At 42.0% G+C, this 21,413-nt stretch overlaps 1 protein-coding gene across 17 annotated transcripts in view; it reads right to left on the bottom strand.

The window, feature by feature from the left end:
* The window catches only part of Limch1 (LIM and calponin homology domains 1), a 296,994-nt gene that overhangs the window by 155,920 nt on the left and 119,661 nt on the right, over positions 1-21,413 (bottom strand). For all 17 annotated transcript variants that reach the window (XM_076938610.1, XM_076938595.1, XM_076938598.1 and 14 more), the window contains exon 3: positions 5,358-5,427. In XM_076938610.1, coding sequence (XP_076794725.1) covers positions 5,358-5,427 — 70 coding nt within the window. The remainder of the gene's footprint in view (positions 1-5,357; positions 5,428-21,413) is intronic.

The raw sequence follows: 21,413 nt of genomic DNA, 5'->3' as shown, positions 1-21,413 counted from the left end.
TATCTTCAACTGGGAATACTTGGGTAGACAACAGAAGATGGGCTAAGATTCAGCAACTATCTCAGTGTTTACTCTTTGTCTAATCTGGAGCAAATAACCAAATAACTCCCCCATAATATACCATGTCTTTATCTGTAAAACATGTATAACTACAACGTCTTTCTATCTGTGAGCTTCCTTCCCTCAGATCAATTTCATCCTCATGGTCTCAGATAACCAAATGAGTACTTTAAGATAGCTGTAAGAAGGCTCAGGAGCTGGGGCACCTCCCCCTCCCAAGTAGCATCTATTTCTAGTTACTGTTCTTATATGCATATGTGAATGGCTGTCAACATATAAATCTCAGTGGCCAAAGATTAAGCTGTCAATTCCTACAGTGAGCAAGGCTTTGAGGTCAAATGGCCTTCAATGTCCTTTCTAATGACCACTAACGTAAACTTCAGGATATGACTCGATTGCACAATACTGTCAGGCTGACAGACTGTGGGGACATTTAAAGAAAACCTTGGTAGGCCAAGCCCTGAATTTGATGTCTTTCTCTCTGGCAGCAGCAAACAGTCTCCTTAACACCTAAAGAAGTATGCAAGCATCTGCAGGCAGTCACCACGCAGCTTCAGATGTCAAGGGTCATTACAGAAGGAACCCAGACCTGGATTCAGGATCTGTGTGAGTACTTGCCAGGAAATGGTTTTCAACTACTTTGTTTTAACACCTTCGCCCCTGAATTCTCTAAAACCACAGCTTAGGAGGTAAAATACACCCTATTCATGCCTCTGTGAATCTCCATGTGTTTGTAATTCTGGATTGGTATGTGAAAACACACTTAGCTATTTATCTTCAGGTTGAACAGCTGGGCCATCTTACTGGACTGATTTCTTAATACCAAGCCATTAGGACACAAATACACGCAAATACACACAAATATGTAAACACCCATACATAATATATACAAGCACACAAAGACACACACACACATGTAAATACACAGACACATAGTCTCTCTCTCTCTCTCTCTCTCTCTCTCTCTCTCTCTCTCTCTCTCTCTCTCTCCACAAAAAACCCTCCAGCCATACTTCTCAGGAAATTTAAGACCTCTTGATCAATAGTTGGCTGGTGGTCTGTCAACTCCCTGGCAATGTACACACCAACCTGGACATCTTGGGGCACATTTGAAGCATTCCCTGCATTTTCCTTAGTGTCATGACTGTGACAGGGCAAGACAGTGCTGAGGTTATTCCATCTCGTGTTCTTATTGAGGTCATTTCAGGCTTAACTAGAATTTAATCTCTATGATGGAGAATTCCATGGAAAATTACCCAACTCTATTCCAGGACACTGAGGCCAAGATGCCCAGCTAACTTAGCTTCTCTTAAACTGTCTGCTTGTACAAACCTCTCTTGCTAGCCATTTGCTTGTCTTAGTTTCTGTTAAACTGCTTGCTTGCACAAAACCCCTCCTGCAGCTGCTGAGCAAAATACCAGGATGTGGCTTTTGCTTTTAAAAGCCCCTTACTCTAAACACTAGATAGTATACTTTGGCTCCAAATACCTGAATGCAGTCATAGTCAGCTATAATGAAGACTTTCAATTGGCTATAAACTGTGTCTGGGTGGTCATCTGGGGGGGGGGGGTCTGCAAAATAATGACTATGAAGAGGAAGAAAATATTATTTGAAAAATATATTTAACCCAAGGGCAACAAGCTAGATGATATTGCTTATTTGGAATCTCCTACAAAACAGAATTTTCTTTGAAACTTTGTGTCAATAAGAAAATTTACAAATTGTACCCAAACAGTTACAATACTACCATAACAGATGTGTATTTAGTGTATTTTTTTGCTTACATTTGAACTTGGTCATTATCTCTGGGTGGTTATTTCTAATGTAAAACTAATGACATTATCAGTATGTTTGATCACAGCTAAATAACATTTAAAGACACGCTATCTTATCACGGATACTAAACCATTTACAGGCCTTCCATTCCAAACCGTTACCAACATCTTACTCCCCATATACAAAAATATACAAAAAATATCTTTGTATATTTAAACAAAGTTGATGTTTATGTTTCTCATACTTTAACCCATTTTCTCCTATGTCAGAGGATGTTATGTATATTCTGTAAAGAATGGTATCAACAGACTGCCCACACCCCAGTGTTCACAGGTAGTTCTGTTTTTGTCGTGATAGTGGACTCGATTTCAAAATTCCTTTCTGGTGGATGGAGGAGCTCTAAATGGTAGACATGCTTGGCTTTAAATGCTCGGTGTTCACAAAACCTTGGGTTGAGTTTAGTGAATCCTCTGTGGGAATGGCTTTATTTATTTCATGATAATAACTCATAGACATCCACCTGCCTCTGCCTCCTGAATTCTTGGATTAAAGGTTTGTGCCACCACCACCTGGCTTCACACAGGTAGTTTTATGTTAAATCTTGATAAATAAACAGGATTTTGTCAAAAAAAAAAAAAAAGAGTAGAAAGACAGCATCATATGCACAAGAAGTATTTTGAGAAATGGCATCCTGTCTGGGAGTGAACAGTGCTTGAGGAACATGGAGTTGATGGTAATTATCCAGGCAGGAGACAGGGATAGCTTGCTCTAGGGCAGTGGCAATGCAGAGAAGCAGATAGATAGACTGGACAAAGTTGCCAAATTACTCCCCAGCATAGCTTTGGTTCCTACAACTGCCACATGGTTCCAAGTGGGAGGAACTGCTCACTGAACTCTGATTTGGATATGTTACACTTGAGAGATGAGAGTGCTTTCAGACAGGAGCCCCTCAGATGAATAGAAGATACTTGGCTGGAGCTGTCTAACAGACAGAAGAACATCTGGCTGAAACTGTCTGTCCTTGTCTAGGCTAGGGGAGAAGAGAGCACCTGGTAAGGAAAGCGTTGGTCAAAGCTATGGAGAGCTGAGGTCAGAAAGTCAGTCTAGCATGTGAGAATAGAAAGAAGGTAACCTATGTACCCATATGAAGAGAGCATTTAAATGTATATTAACGTATTGGTAAAGAGGAAGTTGTAGTTCTTTTTCCTGTCAGGACTTCAGTTTTACTTGAGCCTTTGGAAATGCTAATCTGAAGGTAATTGAAAAGCAAGATTTGGCCACAGTTTTTAGAGACGGAAACCATTAACCAATGGGGCAGTAAGTGCATTTAGGAAAGCATTCTCTAAATGCTCAACTACCACAAGCTAATTTACTTACTATTTAACATGAAAATACTAAATATGGTCAGAAGATAATAATTTAGTAAAAAAAAAGATGTAAGCGAGAAAAAAATAAAAAACAAGCATGGAAATATCAGCTAAAAAGACCAGAACATGGGGGAAAAGAGGAGGAGAAATAGAAACCAAATAACATGGGCAGGAGAGCGGCTAAAGTCCCTTTGCCTCCATCAAATTGACTGACTTGCAAAGAATGGCATTTGATCTACGGTAAATGATAGCAAAATAGGACTTGGGGGAGGGGGGGGCGCAAAGGATCAGAGTGTTTGCTCTGCAAGCACAAACACTTGACTTCAAATCTGTAGCACTCACATAAAAAGCCAAGCAAGGGTCTGCTCACACCTCTAAACACCAGCGTGCTCCAGGTTCAGTGGACACCCTGCTTCAAAGCAACAATACAAACAGGAATAAAAAAGACACCCAAAGTCCTATTCTGGCCTCCTCATGTGGGTATGCACAACAATTCATAAGCATTCATTCATATAGCACACACTACACATACCCGCCCCCCCCAAGAAAGAGGAAATAACAAAATAAATGCAAGTACTCAAACCTCTAATTGTACTAAAATGACTCATGAGTCACATTTGCAATGAAGGTATCCAATTCCCTGTCCCTTTAACTACTGTGTACAGAACTGTAGGCGGCTCATGACCTTTGCCTGGGGCCTCCTTCACTTTGTGCTTCAACTTGCTCCTGGGACACTAAACCCCAAAGCTTCAAGGTCAGCAAGGTCAGAGGCTGCCCCGGGCTTAAGGCCAAACAGACACAGAACAGATCAGTCATAAAAACTATAGCTTCAACATCTGGAAGAGATGGCTTTAATAAAAAGTTCTAAAATAATGGATGTATGTACATACTAACATATGTGATATATTAATCATACCCATATATTATTTGCTTCATAAATTATTTAAAACCATTCTTCTTAAGTGTATGTATCTACCCCTTCCTTACATATTAGCTTAACTGGCTACATGCTTTCTGACGAACAATACTAGATGGAATTTTAATGTCTAATCTCCAATTCTCTATCAATTGATAGAGGAAAAAAATGCATCCACAGAAATAGCAATTCCCAATGAAAGAATCCAGTTTATCCAACTTGCTGATACCATGCCTTCCCACCAGGACCCCCAGAGGCTTCAAGCACAATAGCTTCTTGTCACATCTGATTTTCACCAGTCATCATGATAGAACTAAGAAACTTTAAAACAATCAGCAAGGCCTGTGCAGGAGCCAGCCTAAATTCTTGACATTTTTCTCATTGTTTTCGTGCAAAAACACAGGCAGAGAAGGCTTAATCAAGGAAACAGTCAGCAAATCATTACCAGGCCACACATCCGTGTGTGTGTGTGTGTGTGTGTGTGTGTGTGTGTGTGTGTGTGTGTGTAGCTTCTTTGAGAATAAAGATTTGGTCATTTTTCTGTTCTATATGTTCCCTTCTTTGCAAAAGGGTAGTGGTAATTAAGTGGCTACTATTAATTGCCAAGAATTATAAAATATATCAATACATGAAAAAAATATTCTTTCTGATCTGATGTGAACACTCAAGTTCTACAGATCCCACAAGTGGACTTGGAAGGGTTGGGGTCATATTTTCAGAGTTCCCCAGATAACATTGGTTAACTTTGGTGTGCCATAAGTCCTGAGAAGAGTTCACTTACAACTAGACAGTGTTGGACTAGTTAAACCAACACAGAGTTCTAACACTGAAAGAAACAACTTATTATGAAGGTGATGTTTCCTCTTGAAAGCTCTCTGTCTCCTGCCTCCTCCACTGAAGGAGGAGGCAGTGAAGCACTGAGAAGGGGAAATGTAATTAAAATCACATTCCTTCCTGAGGTCAACTGAATTATCAGCCTCTTACCCCAAAGCAAATTTACCTCTTTAAGACTGGAGGACTTATCACTCTTGGGAACAATACAAACAATGATGAAGGTGCCATTTGGACATGGCTGGAATTTTTCATGTTCGAGGAACCTCTTAGCTCAGTGGAGTCCATGCATTCTCATTCCAGAAGAATACATATTGCCAGAGAGAACTGTGATAAATGGCCCTGCCGTGACCCTTAGGTTAGAGCAAAAGAACATTGAAAAATAAATCTCAATTATGGATACTCACCAATCCTGCAATGGGGGTAGGCAATCTATTGATCTTTTTAACAAGTCCTGGCTTTATAGCATTCAGCAACCTGTCATGAAAAAGGCAGAATGTCAAGTGAGATGTAAAGGAAGATGGATTACACAAATCACCTGCATCCAGGGCTGGGGCTGAATCGCTGGAGAGGAAAAGGAGTGAGTGTAGAACTTGCCGTTCTTGCCGTACATCCAAAACATCTATCAGCCCCTATGTGTGTGAGTAACAAGCTTTGCCAACCTCAACTTTGTTGACCACAGGTGAAGTCTTCAAGTTTGGAGAGGACAAAGTGGGGAGACTGAGAGGTGCTTCATGGGAACAGACAAAGATGTGAGGTAGACTGGAGGCTAGGAGAGAATAATCTAGAATCAGAGACATGTATTGCAACCCAAGGCAGGTAAGGTGTGTTTCCAGTTCTTTTGGCTAAGGCAAAGAGCTCTCCCGGGATGGACTAGGTTCAGAGACCAACACTGATTTTTGTAAATGACTTGCCAAGACAAATTCCGTCTCCAGACCCTATTTGCCCTTTGAGGAGAGTGGCTTGTTAAATGTGGTTGAGCTTCATTTAAAAATGGAAGAGTGGGTTTTGTAAGAGGTTAACCAATCGCATCCTGAAGATCTGAAACGAGTTTGGCCACGATTCCCTAGGTACAAAAAAAAAAATTACACAAGCAAAAGATTTTTTAGGGAAAGCTTAAAACATATGTAAAAATGGAAATATAGGCAAGGAAATGCAAGAGTAGCCGAGCTGCGGTCTACAGCAAATGTAAGTTGAGAGGGAAGAAAAGTAAGAACGCAAGCAAGCTGTAAAATGGAAATGTGGCCAGCATCAGGGAAGAGGGAGAGTGTGGTCTTTGCAAAAGAGGACGCTTATAAGGAATAATTAGAAGTAAGGGGTCATAGGATGGGAGTAATTTTTCAAGGATGATACAGCTAGATGATTTACTGTAGCAAATCTTTACTCACATAGAGAGAAACTAGAAGTTATTTATAATTTAAGGATCAACAGGCAACAAACCCATGGGCCAAGAGTGTTCAACACCTGTTTTGTAAATAAAATGTTCCTGGCACACAGCCGCAACCAAGCCCATTGGTTTATGAATATCTGCAGCTCCTCCTGCCCTACAGCCACAGCAGCCGCAGTCAGAGGCAGAACATACGACCTACAGAGTGTGCGGATTTCCCCTCTGTGGCTCTTTATAGAAAAGATTTGCTGACTTCTGTTTTACTTCCTGCAATCCAAGACCATAGCAAATAGTCAAGGCCCCACACCTGAGAGCTTCTCCAGGTCACAAACAGAGACTCTTTGAAGTATTCTGACACCACTCCACACAGACATATAGGAGACAGCCTGCAGCAGTGCAACAGGACACTCTGGTGTTGTGCCAAAAGAAAGCTCAATGGTAGATCTCAGAATATTTCATTACAAACCCCACTCACTGGTTCAGCACGTAATGGTCAGAGTGGGCAGGTGACAGACATTTAGTTCACAGAGGGAATAATGACAAGAGAAAAGAGCCTGTACATGTTCAATGGAGATATGACTCTGCCCTAAGTATTTTTGACTGTGGTTGGCTGAATCCATGGATAAAAAGCCTATGAACAGAGAGGACTGACTGTCGTGGAGGGTGGACAACACACCTTGGAGAGCATGTCTTACCAATACATATAGACACTATATCCTTCTTAATAAGCACAGAGAAGACCGGAGAGCTGATGAGGGGCTGGGGGAGCATTTGGTCTGAGGATTACCTGAATACCACACACAGTTTTGTCCTTTTCTAGTGGTGTTACAAACAAAAGTCTGTACCCTCTGTTTTATCAGCAGTAATACAGATTCATGATGAGGCCAGTTGAGGTTATAACACCCGAATATAATGATATCAGTTGTGGTTGTAGTGTCTATGTGGATTTAAAGAGATGAAAATGTGAGAGGCTAGCACACAGCCCAGCCCATACATTCTCTGCACACACTTCTCTGTGTTTTGTGTTAAGTTTTTATCCATTTCAAGTGAACTGTCGGCATTTTATTTGTTTAATAACTTTAGCTGTTAAAAAAAGCAAATGAAATAGTATTGCTACTAGGTTTTAAGCCACGTTGCTGACTAATGAAAAACCCTCTCCTTCATAATAGATTGACAACAATTATTTTCAAAAGGGACCTTTTGGGACTGGAGAGATGACTCAGCAGTTAAGAGCACCTCTCTTTGAGAGGTCCCAAGTTCAATTCTCAGCAACCACACAGTTGCTCACAACCATCTGTAACGGGATCCCATGCCCTCTTCTAGCACACAGGTAGACATGCAGGTAGAGCACTCAAACACATCATATTTTTTTTTTAAAAAAAAAGGGTTCCTTTTGCCTTTTGTATCTAAGGGACTCGTTGATATTTGTAGTAATGTTGGCTCTATTTGTCATCTTTTATATACTCATCATTATGTTTAGTCTTCATAGACTCTTCTGACAACAGACACTTCCATGTTTCATAAAGATGTCAAAAACGTAAAGGGATAATGCAAACTATAATGCTTTACCATAATCACATGAATGACAGAAAGCTACAATCACTCTAAAAAGATTTCACTAAAAACTACAAAGAATGGCACATTGCTCTCTCCCACATTCAGGATATTTTCAAGATTGCGTAGCCGTGATTTTCCATGTAAACAGTCTCCTAGTTCTGTACAGAATTTACAGTACACAGCAGCAAAAGATAACCTTGAAATCAGGATGTTAAAATGTGCAGCACCTGGATTTTATCCTGTATTTTGCCTTGCCTTAATGGCGGAAAAATTTCTGTGTATTAGCAAACAAATGAGACACACAACAGCTAAAAGGAAGAATTTCATCTATAATTTTACTTTGAACTATGATTGTCCTCCTATGTAAACTAAACAGCATGTGAAACATGCTGTTAAAAGAGGACCATGGTGATATTTCATATTGATGTCTCTTCCGAGGGGCATTATCACTCAGAAAACCCTATCTCAAGATAGAGGTCACATGTATATTCTTTAGTGTGAAATACTAAGCCTCAGTCCAATGTGAAGACATCCCAAGAAACATGGTTGTCAACATGGCCAGGACAGCCTTCACTCTTTGGGATGGTTGCTTATGCTACAGTCTGATGTTTTGGAAAAAGACAGCTTTAAAGCACAACAAAGAACAGTATTAAGATGTGTGATAAGGGCTGGTCATGGTGGCACATGCCTTTAATCTCAGCATTAGGATTATATGTTTGTGTGTGTATTATATATGTGTGTGTATATATATATATATCCATATATATATGGATATACATATATATCCTTATATAGACACATGTACCCATATATATACCCATATACATATACACAAATACACACACACATACACACACACACACACACACACATATATATATATAAATGAATATATATGTCATGAGTGAGATCTGTAGCAACTATCTGTGCAAGGATAAGAGGAAGACATATCACATTTCTGCTCTGCCTATGGATAGTCTATGACATCATGTGCAGAAATTCCATACATGGCAGAATGTCTTCTCCCTGGGGAGCACTGGACCAGTGTCCCACCTGTGGGCTATACTTTCCAGAGCTTTCAGCTAGATAGCCTTGCAGGTAGTTTGCTCTCTGGGTCTGGTACTTATCAAAAAATATTCCTAGGATGGGTATGAGGGTGCTACCTGTAATCTCGGCACCTTCAAGACTGAGGCAGGATAACTATGGACCAGGCTAGCCTTGTCTATAAACTGAAATTTTGTCTCATTTTTGTCTTTCTTTCTTGAAAATTGGTATAATTTTGCACAATAAAAATATGAAAGCATTATATCATCCCATGTCGTCTAGGATAAATAAACCCATATTATAAAACCAGGAACACACACACACAAATAATGAGATAAAAGGACCAATTAGAAGGAACTACTTTCTTATAGCTACTTATCCAACAGCCCTTCGTCAAATGGTTGCTGCGTATGCTATTCTAGACACAAACAAGCGGGGGGGGGTGGGGGGGAGGCTTTGTCCCTTGAAATGAATAATCGTGATATACATGAGAAAGTAGAGACGGTTGGGGCAGGAAAAAGAAGTAAACAAACAAAAGGAATTTTCAGATAATCATGAGCACTAGAAGAGCAGCCAGTAACCAGTCATGTGACCAGTCATGTGCCTGACACTTCACTGACCGTCAGAAGGCTACACTCTTAAAAGGTAACATTTAAGAAAAAACAGTTGAATGATACAAAGGTCTTAGCCACTGAGAGAGCTGCAGTTCCAAGCAGACTGAGTAGCCAACAGAGAGGCTTTGATGGAAGAGTCCGGTTGGTACATTCAGGGGGATCTCAGGAGCTCAGCACAATGAGGAGATTGACCCATCACTCGAGGACCACAGTGCACAATCTAGATCCAGGTGCCGAATCAAGACTTTTTTTTTTCTTTTTTTAATTCAAAAGGAAGCACTTTAAATTTGAGATTGAGGTTACCCACTTTATATTTTTTTAAAACATCTGTGAATAACTATAAAAATTACTCAGCAACCATACATATAAATTGATGTGTTCTATAGAAATCATATTTTTTAAATCATACATATGAATTATAGCACCCCATGAAGAGCATGGGGTGGCAGTGACCTTGGCAGTCAGCAATCTGGGTCTTGACAGGCAAATCCCACATTTATCAACTACGAGTTACTGGGAAGCCACTCGACAGAGGTTATAGTTTCCCCTTAATAAAATGGGGACGAGCCTGCGCTTTTAGCTAACGATCGTCATGAGCTGTGATAAATGCAGCTGGCCTGCTTCTTTACTCAGTAAACTGAGCGTGTCCCTCTGTAGTAAGTGCGTCCGAGTTGTTTAACTTCAATTTCCCATTAACCAGCTGCCAAAACCTAAAAATGAGTCTTACTTATTTTTTCTCATCAGCTGTCTTTGGATAAAAACCTCAGAGAAACAAGTCATATCAATAGATATATACTGCCTGGCTTGTAGTGTTTGTCTGGAGAAAAAATTATGAGTAAGAAAAACTACCATTTTGGACAATCCCCAATTTTGCAAAAGAAAAAAAAGCACTGAAGATAAGTAAAGAAAATGTACTTCCTAACTTAAGCCACCTCATCTAAGTTCATATTCTTTTTTTTTCCTTCCCTCTCTTGCTCTGACCCTGCTCGCTCCAGCCTTTTTAATTTATTTATTATATGAAAGTACTCTGTAGCTGTCTTCAGACACACCAGAAGAGGGCATCAGATCCCATTACAGATGGTTGTGAGCCACCGTGTGGTTGCTGGGATCTGAACTCAGGACCTCTGGAAGAGCAGTCAGTGCTCTTAACCGCTGGGCCATCTCTCCAGCCCCCTAAATTCATATTCTAAACTGACAGTTTTATATCCATGTGACACAAACTAAAGCCGATCTAAGGGGAGGGAGCCTCATTTGAGAAAAGTGCCACCATACCATCAGGCTGTAAGCAAGCTTGCATTTTCTTAACTAGTGACTGAAATGGGAACCCATCCCATTGTGGGTGAGGGCATCCCTCAGCTGGTGATCCTGTATGCTATAAGAAAGTAGGCTGGGCAAGGCAGGAGGAGCAAGCCAGTAAGTAAACAGTACTCCCCACAGCCTCTGCATCAGCTCCTGCCTCCAGGTTCCCACTCTGTTTGAGTTCATGCTGCCTTTGATGTGGAACTGTGATACATAGGAAAAAGCAAAATAAATTGCTTTTCCTACCCAAATTGCTTTTGGTCATGCTATTTCATCACAGCAATAAGAACCCTAAATAAGACACACATTATGACATATATGTCAAGAAAGTCATTCCACTCTTAATGTACTCAATGAGACTCTGTTGAGCATCCATGATGCTGACTGTGAAACCAGATGTGGGACGCAAAGGAAATTAGGGAAGACCCAGGGCTCTACCACATAGTGTATGCTCACGGGTGGATGAAGTAAGAGCCAGAGGAAGTCAAGGACTGTGCTCAGATACACTTCACTGTCACACTACCTATGAACAGCCACCATGTGTTAAAAACATGTGTAGCATGTAGTCCAGGAAATACAATGCATAAAGAGTAACAAACTGTTGAACTCCTTAAAAAAAAAAAAAAACACTGAACCAGGAATGATACCATAGACTGCCTTTAATAACATTCTGCCTCTCTGTGTGCAGTATTCCCACACAGGAATCCCAGCCATTGCTTAAGCATTTCTTTGTATTTATAAATACAAAGTGAAGGTGCTTTTTTTTATACCTACCACAAAAACAAAAACAAAGACCAAACAAACTAAAACCTGCCCCCAGTCCTTGGCCTTGGAGAAAGAACTTCTGTTTCTTGGTACATGAGCTCTGGAAGAGTAACAGAACTGTGTAGTGCTGTACAGATTCTGTCCAGACGTGGTGAACTGGGCCACCAGACAGATTGCATTTGGACGGTAAGAGGAACGTGAGAAGTAAGATGGGACTGGGAATTCCAGGAGTATTGAACTTTACAAATCATTCATTCCAGTAATCTAGTTTTTGTAGTTATCCTAGAGTTTGGGAGAGGGCAGCTACAGACAACACCAGAATGGGAAGTCCATGCTTCTCGTGGGAAGTCACTTTGTGCCTTACAACAATAGATTACGTCAGCCTCTCATTACCTTGGTTTGTACAGCTGCGACAGGGAACTCTGATGACAAAATGGCCCATTTTTGTGTCCCCTTTCATTTGGCTCAAGAGTGTTTTTCTACATGGTTTCCTTGACAATTTTCTGGGTTTGAATGTGAACCCTGAATGAAGGTGCTTCCCTTTAATCTACCATGGCATCTGGTTTCAAACCTAAGCACGTGATCTACGAAACCTTGACCATAAACCAGTTACAGATGTCATATAAAGTTTGCTTTTCAGAGTTGTGTTGGCAGAGCCAGGAACATTTACAAGCTCTTGAGATTTGGGGAAAAAATGTCTAAAAAAAAGGGGGTGGGGGAAGCAAAACCTGACCAAGGAGGTGAGTAGAAAACTGAGAGTACAAGTTGCCATCGTTAACAGCAACCAATGTATTTAGGGTGCTGTGTTTTGTCCAGAGTGGGTGACAGACAGGTAGATCACAGTTAAGCTACCTACCTTGAGCACACCCAAGAACATCACAGGAGCTTTGGAAAGGTCTCTGTCCGCTTGGAAACCAGGAAGTTGGAACTGGACCCCTGAAGTTGAGCTCTTATTCTGACAGAATTCCTATGCTAGAGTCTGTCCACTAACTCTCTAAACTTGCCTTCTTTTTCTTCCAGGCAGACTAAGCCACATTCTGCAGCCTCCTTTCTTATTCACTACAGGAATGGAATGGACTTTTGGACAATAGGGCTTAGGCAGAAGTAATAGAGCCCACCCAACTCTAGGCCTACCTCTTACAGGCAATTCTTCCCTCCCTCTCCCCTCCACCCATTGCTTCTAGCTGACTTCACCTCTGCCCTTCTCTAACACCAAACTCAAGCTGCACAAATGGAATCACATTTCCATAACCTTAAGCCACGGTGGCATAGTGCTTATTACTTATAACTGTAACATTAACTCTCACTGGGGGAACTTGCCTGATGAAGATGAGACCTATGTGCTAAATTACACTCAAGAAAATCCTGTCCTCAAACATGAACGCAGCACGTGTTCCCCTGGATCTTTATATCGTATAATCTACAACTGAAGGAAGGAGTAGAGAGCGTTTTTCCTGCAGCTCCCATTTGATGAATTGCATTTTCAAGCTCTTGGCGCGCTTCCTTCACATGGCCGTTCTCGATGTCTGCAAGTTATGGAATCTGGGCATGAGAAGGGCCCACATAAAATGATCAAGATAAGGAAAGTCCCTCATCAAGGTCAAGGCACATGTCAGAGGTCAGAGCTCACACTGACAGAGCTGGGGTCACAAACTCTACTTTTTAAACCCAGACAGGATCCTTTCCTATCATCCTTTATTTTAAAAATATTTTATTAACCTTTTGAGCATTTCATACAACGGGTCCTGATCACATTAACACAACAGCGCTGCACATCCTAAGTCTTCTCAGATCTACCCCTGCCTTCCTGCCCCCTCCCAACCTTATGTTTTCCTTAATTTTTTTTATTTTAAAAATAACCCACCTGGTCTTTTCCAAATACTCATAGCTGTGGGACTGTCCACTGGACATGCTAACCTACTAGGGACCACACCCTTAAAGTAAAGTGACTCTTCCTCCCTGAGACGCCATCGCTGTCAGTAGCTCCTCAGATAGGGGTGGAGTCTCATAAGCCCCTCCCACTCCATGCTCCTCCCACTCCATGCTAGAAGGTTGACTGGCTTGGTCTTTCGCAGGCAACCACATCTGCTGTAAGTTCATGCGTGCAGCAGCCCTGTCATGTACAGAACTCCAGTCCACCCTGACCTCCAGCTCTTACAATCTTTCTATCCCTTGTTCCATGCTGGCCTTGGGTGAGGGGATGGTGCTACAGATGTCTCATTTATAGTACTCCTCATACTTCCATTGTTTTGCATTCCAACAAATAATTTCCTGCCCCCACACTAAAAGGCACATGAAACCCATGCTTCTAAAACTCCGGCTTTAGCCCAGACTATTCCTTCTTCCAAATGACTCCTTGGTTTTCCCATGTTATAGGATACCTACCCTCTGAGTTGCATTTTTTATAAACTTGACAAAAACTGGAGTCACCTGAGAAGAAGAAAGCTCAGTTGAAGAATGGCCTCCATCAGATTGGCCTGTGGGCACGTTTCGGGGAGAGGGAGGTACTTTGCTTTCTTGATTGATGATTCACCTGGAAGACCACAGCTCACCATGAACAGTACCATTCCCCTGGACAAGTGAGGTGTATAAAAATGCAAGCTTAGCAAGGAAGCAGTGTTCCTTCATGGCGCCTGCTCTCATTCCTTCCTCTGAGTTCTCGACTGAGTCCCTTGGCTTCCCTCAGTGATGGACTGTGACCTGTAAGCCAAATAAACTCTTTCTTCCCGAAGTGATTGTCGGTCAGTGTTTTAGTACAGCAACAGAGAACCAAACTAATACACCATCCAAATGCCTTTACCTAGTAATCAAACCTTCATTCCCAAAGCTGCCTCTGCCACCAAAACTTCCTCTCAAGGTCCCTTCTGCTTTTTATAAGCTACCAATTTGAGATGGCACACATGATCAATGAACTGTGAAAACTGGCAACGTAGGAACAGACTTCAGGGTAGCTTAAACAAAGTGAGTATTAATGTTCCATCGACACAGGCAATGATACATGTAATCACCGTTGTGCTATGTAGTAATTATGCATTGATGACTGCAATTAGTGTTTCTTTTGCAAAGCAAAAAGCTCAGTTCTTGCCATGCTCACTGTCAGGAGGGTGGAGCAAAACCTCAGAGTGAAACCACTGTGCTCCAACTCAAAAGGCTTTTGTGCCCATACCAAGGTGAGTAAGTAGTCATCTCTAGGCCTCTGGTACTCTTCCTGCCATAAGGGATCCTCAGAACCAAAAGCCCTCAAAATCCCAAGAGTAATAGGCATCACCAGAAACAAAGGTCTGCATTCAAATCCCAACTCTAACTCACAGTTAAGGCTATTTAAGTAATCAACATCCAGGAGCCTACATTTCCCCGCTCTGAAAATGAGAACAAAAACACCAGCTAGTTACAATGCAAGAAGAGGCATAGGATGGATATATATATCCATATATATCCATAGGATGGATATATATATATATACCTATATATAGCTTCCCCTCACAGTGTACATAGCATTATCATTTCCTCCAAGCCAGTTTCCCAGTTTCCACCCTGCCTCCCACAGGTGGAAGTCTGATTCATCAACCATTGGCTCCATTCTCCTGCTAGGCATCCAGCCTAGGTTAGCAATAGGCTGGGGAGATAAAGACCAGAAAGAGCAAATGAGCTCATTTGAGTTCTCTACATGGGTGTTGTCTCTGGACAGCACAGAAGGCATCAGAGAAGCTGGGAAAGGGAGGAAGGAAGGGAGGATGCCCACAAGGGAAGGCAGTAAGGGCTCTGAGGACAAACACAGCTAGGTTGGGGCTCTAAATGAGGTGCCAAAGCACCAGTCCTGCTTTCTGCCAAAGGCTAGCTGAGATTTAACTCTTCAAGCTTTCATAGCCTCACCTTGCTTGGTTTTCTGAGAAGGAGGGGAGCTGGGGGAGGGTATTGGGGCTGCAGAAGACCTTCCCATTTTAGAAAGGAGAGATGCTGCTGTGTTGTGACCAGTTAGATTTGTGAACTCACTTCCTGTTCATTCGGCATATTATTTCCATACACACCCCCTACACAGCCCTGACACACCCATGGGACTGGGTTCTACAGCCGAGCTGCCACAGACTCGGATGATGGGAGGGCCACAGAGAACAAGAGAACACTAAACTCTTTGGGGACGTAACCCACATTTTAAATGACTAATACAGCCAAGAATGTGGGAAATGGGAAGTACATAGCAGAAACTTGAACAGAGTGAACAGAGGGGGGCAGGTGTAGGAAGCCTGCACATGTCTCCTCTGTCGGTGAGAGGGGAACATCACTACTGAAACCCCCTCACTCTCGGCTCAAGCCCCACCACAAACTGCTCTGATACAACCTCACATCTCCAGTCTGCCTTACCTTGTACATGCAATAGTCCCCTGCCTACAGCATGCAAAGACCCTTCCTGTGACTCAGAACTTTCATAGACCTGCAGTTTTCTGTTTAACCTGTCTTCATCAGAGCTGTGCCCCAAGTTCTTTGCAGGCTAAGAAACCTATTCTGCCTTTACAGTACGTCTCAAATCTTTCTCTTCATTGACACATTCTCTAGGTAGAGACTATCACCCTCCATTACCTGATCCCAATATTTATGGATATTCTTTTGGCCTCTGTACTTATCCCAAATCACAAAAAAATCTAATTAATTAGGAAAAAAGTCCATCTTCTCTGCAATCTTAGCTGGAATATAAAGGCTAGTCACAGTAGGGCCTTAGTGATTGTTCACCCAGTGAATTGATAAATAATTGTTAATGTTAGGAAACTGTTAATGTTAGGAAAGCCTTAAACACCACCTTGGAAACTACAACAGACTACAGTGGCTCTCCATTCATAACTTTGCAGTGGTGACCATAGCTAAATCATGCTCTGAGAACCAAGAATAAAATTGAGTCCAAGCAACCACATTACAGCAGGGATATCTGCTAGACACTCCGGTCATTCTTAGCAGCTATCATGTCATGGCATGGCTGATGATTTGTGGGAGAGGGGTGGGAAGAGCAGTGTCCATACCAATTTCTCCAAAGGACAGTCAGAGAGGTTGGCTGTCTCCAAAGGAGGCAGCAACGTCCCTGAATTCTTTCTCTGTGATGTGTCATGAGGCAAATCAATGGGACAAGAGTGAGCAGAAAGACACCAGGGCCAGCTCCCATTACACAGCACTTGTCCTTCTGCCTTATGGGCTGTGCCCCAAAAGTGGAGAGACTGTATTCAAGAGCTCTGGTGGGGGGGGGGCGAGGGACATCAGATGTGTTGAGTCCTTGTTACTTGTGCTATATACACAAGACTACACAAGCCTGAGGGAATACACTATATCTGAACAAGAACTTCTTATATAATAATATAATATAATCAACCTACAGTACAATGCCATCAATAAAGTTGTATAATATTAATGGAACATTAGCATGTCATATACTCAACACCCAGAAAGAAATAGAATGACATCAGAAGTACATCTAGATGAGTTTTCAGACTTCTTGAAATAAAATAAATTTAATGTGTTAAATTAGTATGTGTTATTAATGAAGCAGATTTCATATAGAGTCAAACCATTAAAAGTCTAAAATTAAACTTCTTGCACAGCTGTTAAGATAATGTAGCTATCCCTAAAACTAATTTTAATCCTTTTTCTCTTAGAAAGAAACCCTAACCATTTGCTTCTTTTCTCTTACTCACCCACAACCCCTTGCCGTAGGAGAGCACTAATCTACTCTCTGTCTCTATAGATTTCCCTCTTTGGGGTATTTCATCTAAAGGGCTCATAGGATGTGGTCCTTGTGACTACTGTCCCTCACTGTGTTCATCCACACTGTGCCATGTGTCAATACATCATTCCTCCATGAAATCAGACCATCATGCACTGCGTGGATAGGATACCCACTTTTGTTGGGCATTTGGGTATTTTTCCCATTGGGCCATTTTGAATAATGCTGTTGGAAGCATTTGCAAATGACTTTTTTTAGATCTGCCTTTCGTGTCCCTTGGTGTTGGGAGCTGACTTTAAGCAGAAAGTGGCTAGAAAGCAGCTATCAACTTTGCAGCCATCTGGAACCATATACCCTGATAGAGACTTGTTTTTCAATAGCCTACAACAGCTGAAGCACACTCTGACAAACATCTTGTTTATCCCACATAGCTTGTTTTGCTGTTTAGTGACCCCAGCTGCATGGTGCATGTGGTAAAATGTCTTCACCTGTGTTCTCCTGCTTGTGTTTATAAATACCCAGGATTTTCTTGTAATAGAGAGAATAGGGGAAATAAAGGAGTAACCAGACTTGACTACACACTCTGGTTTGTCTCCACTCTTCGAATCTCTTGCCCCTCCATCCCCACTCTCTCTCTTGACCAGAGCACCTAGCCCCAAAGCATGGGGCAGTGCGGTCCTCAACACCTTGGGCATGTCCTCAGGGGTGTAACTGCTAAGGACAGTAAGCGTCTTCTCATGAACTAACTGCCCATGTGTGTAGCTATTTAGGAGAAATGTCTATTTATATCTTTTGTCCATTTTAGATTTGGTTGCTCATCTTTTTGTTATGGAATAATAAGGGTTCTTTACATATTCTAGAGATAGGTCCCTTATCCTTTCACATATTTTCTCACTGGGTAGGTTAAAATGTGTTCAAGGCCAACCCAGGCTATATAACAAGCCTATATCTCAAAATAACAACAACAAAACTAATTTTGGTAGAATCTAGTTCACCTAATTTTTTTCTCTTATGGCTGTAATTTTGATGTTACATGTAAAAAGAAAAACAAAAACCACCTGTCGTTTAACCCAGTTAATCCTGTTTTCTGACAGTTTTATAGTTTAGGTTTTAAATTTAGCTCTAGAATTTATTTTGGAATAAGATAGATCAGATCTAATATGCAATTACCAATTAGTTATATTATTATATTATGTTAGCTATAAATACACTGACTTTGGAATAAATTTCCCTCTCACACGATCCCTCGAAAAGCATATTATATGCCTGCCCTGTACTTTGTTTGCCTGGGCAAACAAAGATGGGTCTAAAATGTCCCCCAAAGGCCTGTGTGCTAAATGCTTAGTCCCCAGCCTGACACTATTTGATGCTGGTGGAGCCTAAGAAGTAGAGGTTATAAGGAGACTTGTGGTCACTATGGGTGTGCCCTGAAGAGTATTGGCATTCTAGCCTCTCCAATGCCCCCTGGCCCACTTCCCTCCATCCTAGGGATAAACAGGTTCCTTCTACCTTGCTCACTTGCCATGATGTCCATTTTTCAGTTGGCAACCAACCAGGGACTGAAACCCCTGAAACTGTGAGCAGAAACCTTTATTATTTTAAAAGATTGTTGTCTTAGATAATTTATTACAGTAATGGAGAGCTGACTAACAATCACTGTCACTACTTTGAGGAATATATAATCTAAAAATATATATAATTATCACATGTACTGTCATGTGTGAGACTAATTACTAAATCTAGGCACAGCCAAAATACCTTTCAAACCAAAAATGTGGGACAGAACGCTTGAAATGAGCATTTCCATGTATACTGTAGGTGGCCATAGCCATGTCCATACAAAGCACTGAATGCAGGATATAGCAATCAGGTAGTTAGTGGAGAGAAAGGTGCCCAATGTGGTTTGTGTGTTTAGGACTTAAAGACAAAACTGGCCAGAAAGGAGATCATTCCAGGGGTTGGAATGAAGCATAGCAAGTACAGAATGGGGAGGCACAGAGCCAGTAGCAGGAACAACAGCTCATATTCTGGGACCAGCACTCAGGGACAGCACTGGCAAACTCTGTGGAAACAGACAGTCAGGGACACCTGTCAATGGAAGTGCAATCATGTCCTGAAGGAAGGATAAGGCCTGATGAATTCATGTTTTCCTTCCCACCTGGCATGAGGTAAACAAACTCCTTCCACCATAAAATTAGCCTTCCAGAATAATCTACAAGAACTTAAGGAAAAGTGGGCACCAGTGCTAACCACACCCACTGGCCTCAATTTTTTTTCCATCTCCTTCACTCTTTGTTTGCGCTAATAAAAAGAAGGAAGTCTACTTTTACAGTTAACTTTAAAAGAAATCATTCATAAAGCAGGCCCTTGGTAGGCTATCTAAGAAAGGGCCTTCTCCTGTGGGTAACCAAAGAAAACACTGAGAGGAAAAATGGTGGAAACAGGACATTTCCACACTTCGTTGTGGGAAGCCAGCCCACCCAGCTTGACAGCCCGTGAGAGGCCATCAAAAAAAGTGAATTATTAAAGAACTTCAATTAGGGAGCTACTAAATCCTCTCAAATGCTTGCAAAGCCTAATCTAGCACAGGACTCCCCCTAGGAGGCAAAACAGCAGACCAGTCTCCTTCTGCCACACCGCAGCCTGTATTTAAACCCGCAGTTCCCTGTCTGTTTCTAAGCCAATTGATCTTTCTCATTTTTGTATATGAAATCTCTCCAGAAGTCAAGAGATTAAACTCTTTTAAGTCAACAGAAGTCTTGCCTCTATCAAGGCATGGGATTGACAAGGTGGGAGAAACCACCCCAGACTGGACAGGGAAGTAGTTATTGAATGATAATTATCCTAAAATAAATTTCAAACACATTTGTGAGAAGCATCAAGAGCAGCTCCACACAAGATCCAAGATCTGTGTTATTTCAAAGTCTCAACGAGGACAAGAACAGTTGGGATACGGAAAGCATCTCTTTAAACTGGGAAAAATGTTACAAAGATGAATGAGGGCGAGCATGTTTCAAGATGCTGGCATGCTCAAAAGAGCTCCCCAAGAAGACTTTGTAACCGATGCTGAAAGAATGGTTTGAAAGGATGGACTGTGCCAAGGGGCTATTGATTTCTGGAGAACCAGAGGCCCATTCTGCTCACCGCGAGAGTCCTGCACACTGGCCTGACATGGTTTCCAAGTGTGGGCTTTTTTTTTTTTCCTCTACAGGCCACTGAGATACTCAGTCTTTGCCTTAGTCCCCACCTAAGTGAGGCCAATCTTCAAACAAAAAAAAAGCAGTTTTTCACTAGAGATCTTAGGGGGAGGGGAGAGAGCAGCTCAAACTGTCCTCACTTGAACTCGAAGGCTTAATGAGTCTTGGTGCCCCAAAAGCTGGAGACAGGCCAAGTCAATGGGGCCAACTGTGATTTGGCAGTGAAAGGAGGGAAATCTACACAGAAGGCCTATCAAGTTCTCACCAGCCTGCTAGGACCAGCGTGGGTGACAGCAAAGGGGCCCAAGTGTGCTAAGATTTGACTGAGAATCTGGGTTGGTGGAAAATGTTCAGACAAAGCCTAAAGATACAGTGAGCTCCATCATCGTCCATGTGGCCAGCTGGACAGAGGGCTTGGGAAGTCCAGGCTGTTCACCTGCTCAGGTCACTGTGACTACTTAGAGGTGGGTCAGAGATCTCAAACAAAGCAATGATAGTCTAAAACCAACAGTATGAAACCAGTGGCCAATGCCTAGGATGAGTGTGCATCCCAGTTTTCAGGGAAGGGCAGTCCCAAATGCCACTTGTTTCTGTGTCGCATCTACTACCCATCCTCTGTGGGTGTGCCATCTTGGTTTATAACTGTAGGGTCAGCCCATTCACAAGCCACCATGTCACAGCAACCCCGCTTCCTTCTCAGGAGCTCAGGAAAGCCTTGCCTGTGTTGCTCACATTATGTAAGGTCTTTCACGGTAGCCTGCTGAGAAGATGAAACACAGGAGGCAAACCTAGCCTGGCCAGGTAGGGACATGATTATTTGATGTCATTCACTGACAAAGGCCTCTGGCATCTGCTTCTGGGGCATGGCTACCTCAGCCTGATCTGTGCATGTT

Source organism: Arvicanthis niloticus, chromosome 7 (assembly GCF_011762505.2).
Source record: "Arvicanthis niloticus isolate mArvNil1 chromosome 7, mArvNil1.pat.X, whole genome shotgun sequence".
Lineage (NCBI taxonomy): Eukaryota > Metazoa > Chordata > Mammalia > Rodentia > Muridae > Arvicanthis > Arvicanthis niloticus.
Note: the sequence above shows the minus strand (reverse complement) of the source record. Positions and strands in the feature narration are given on the sequence as shown.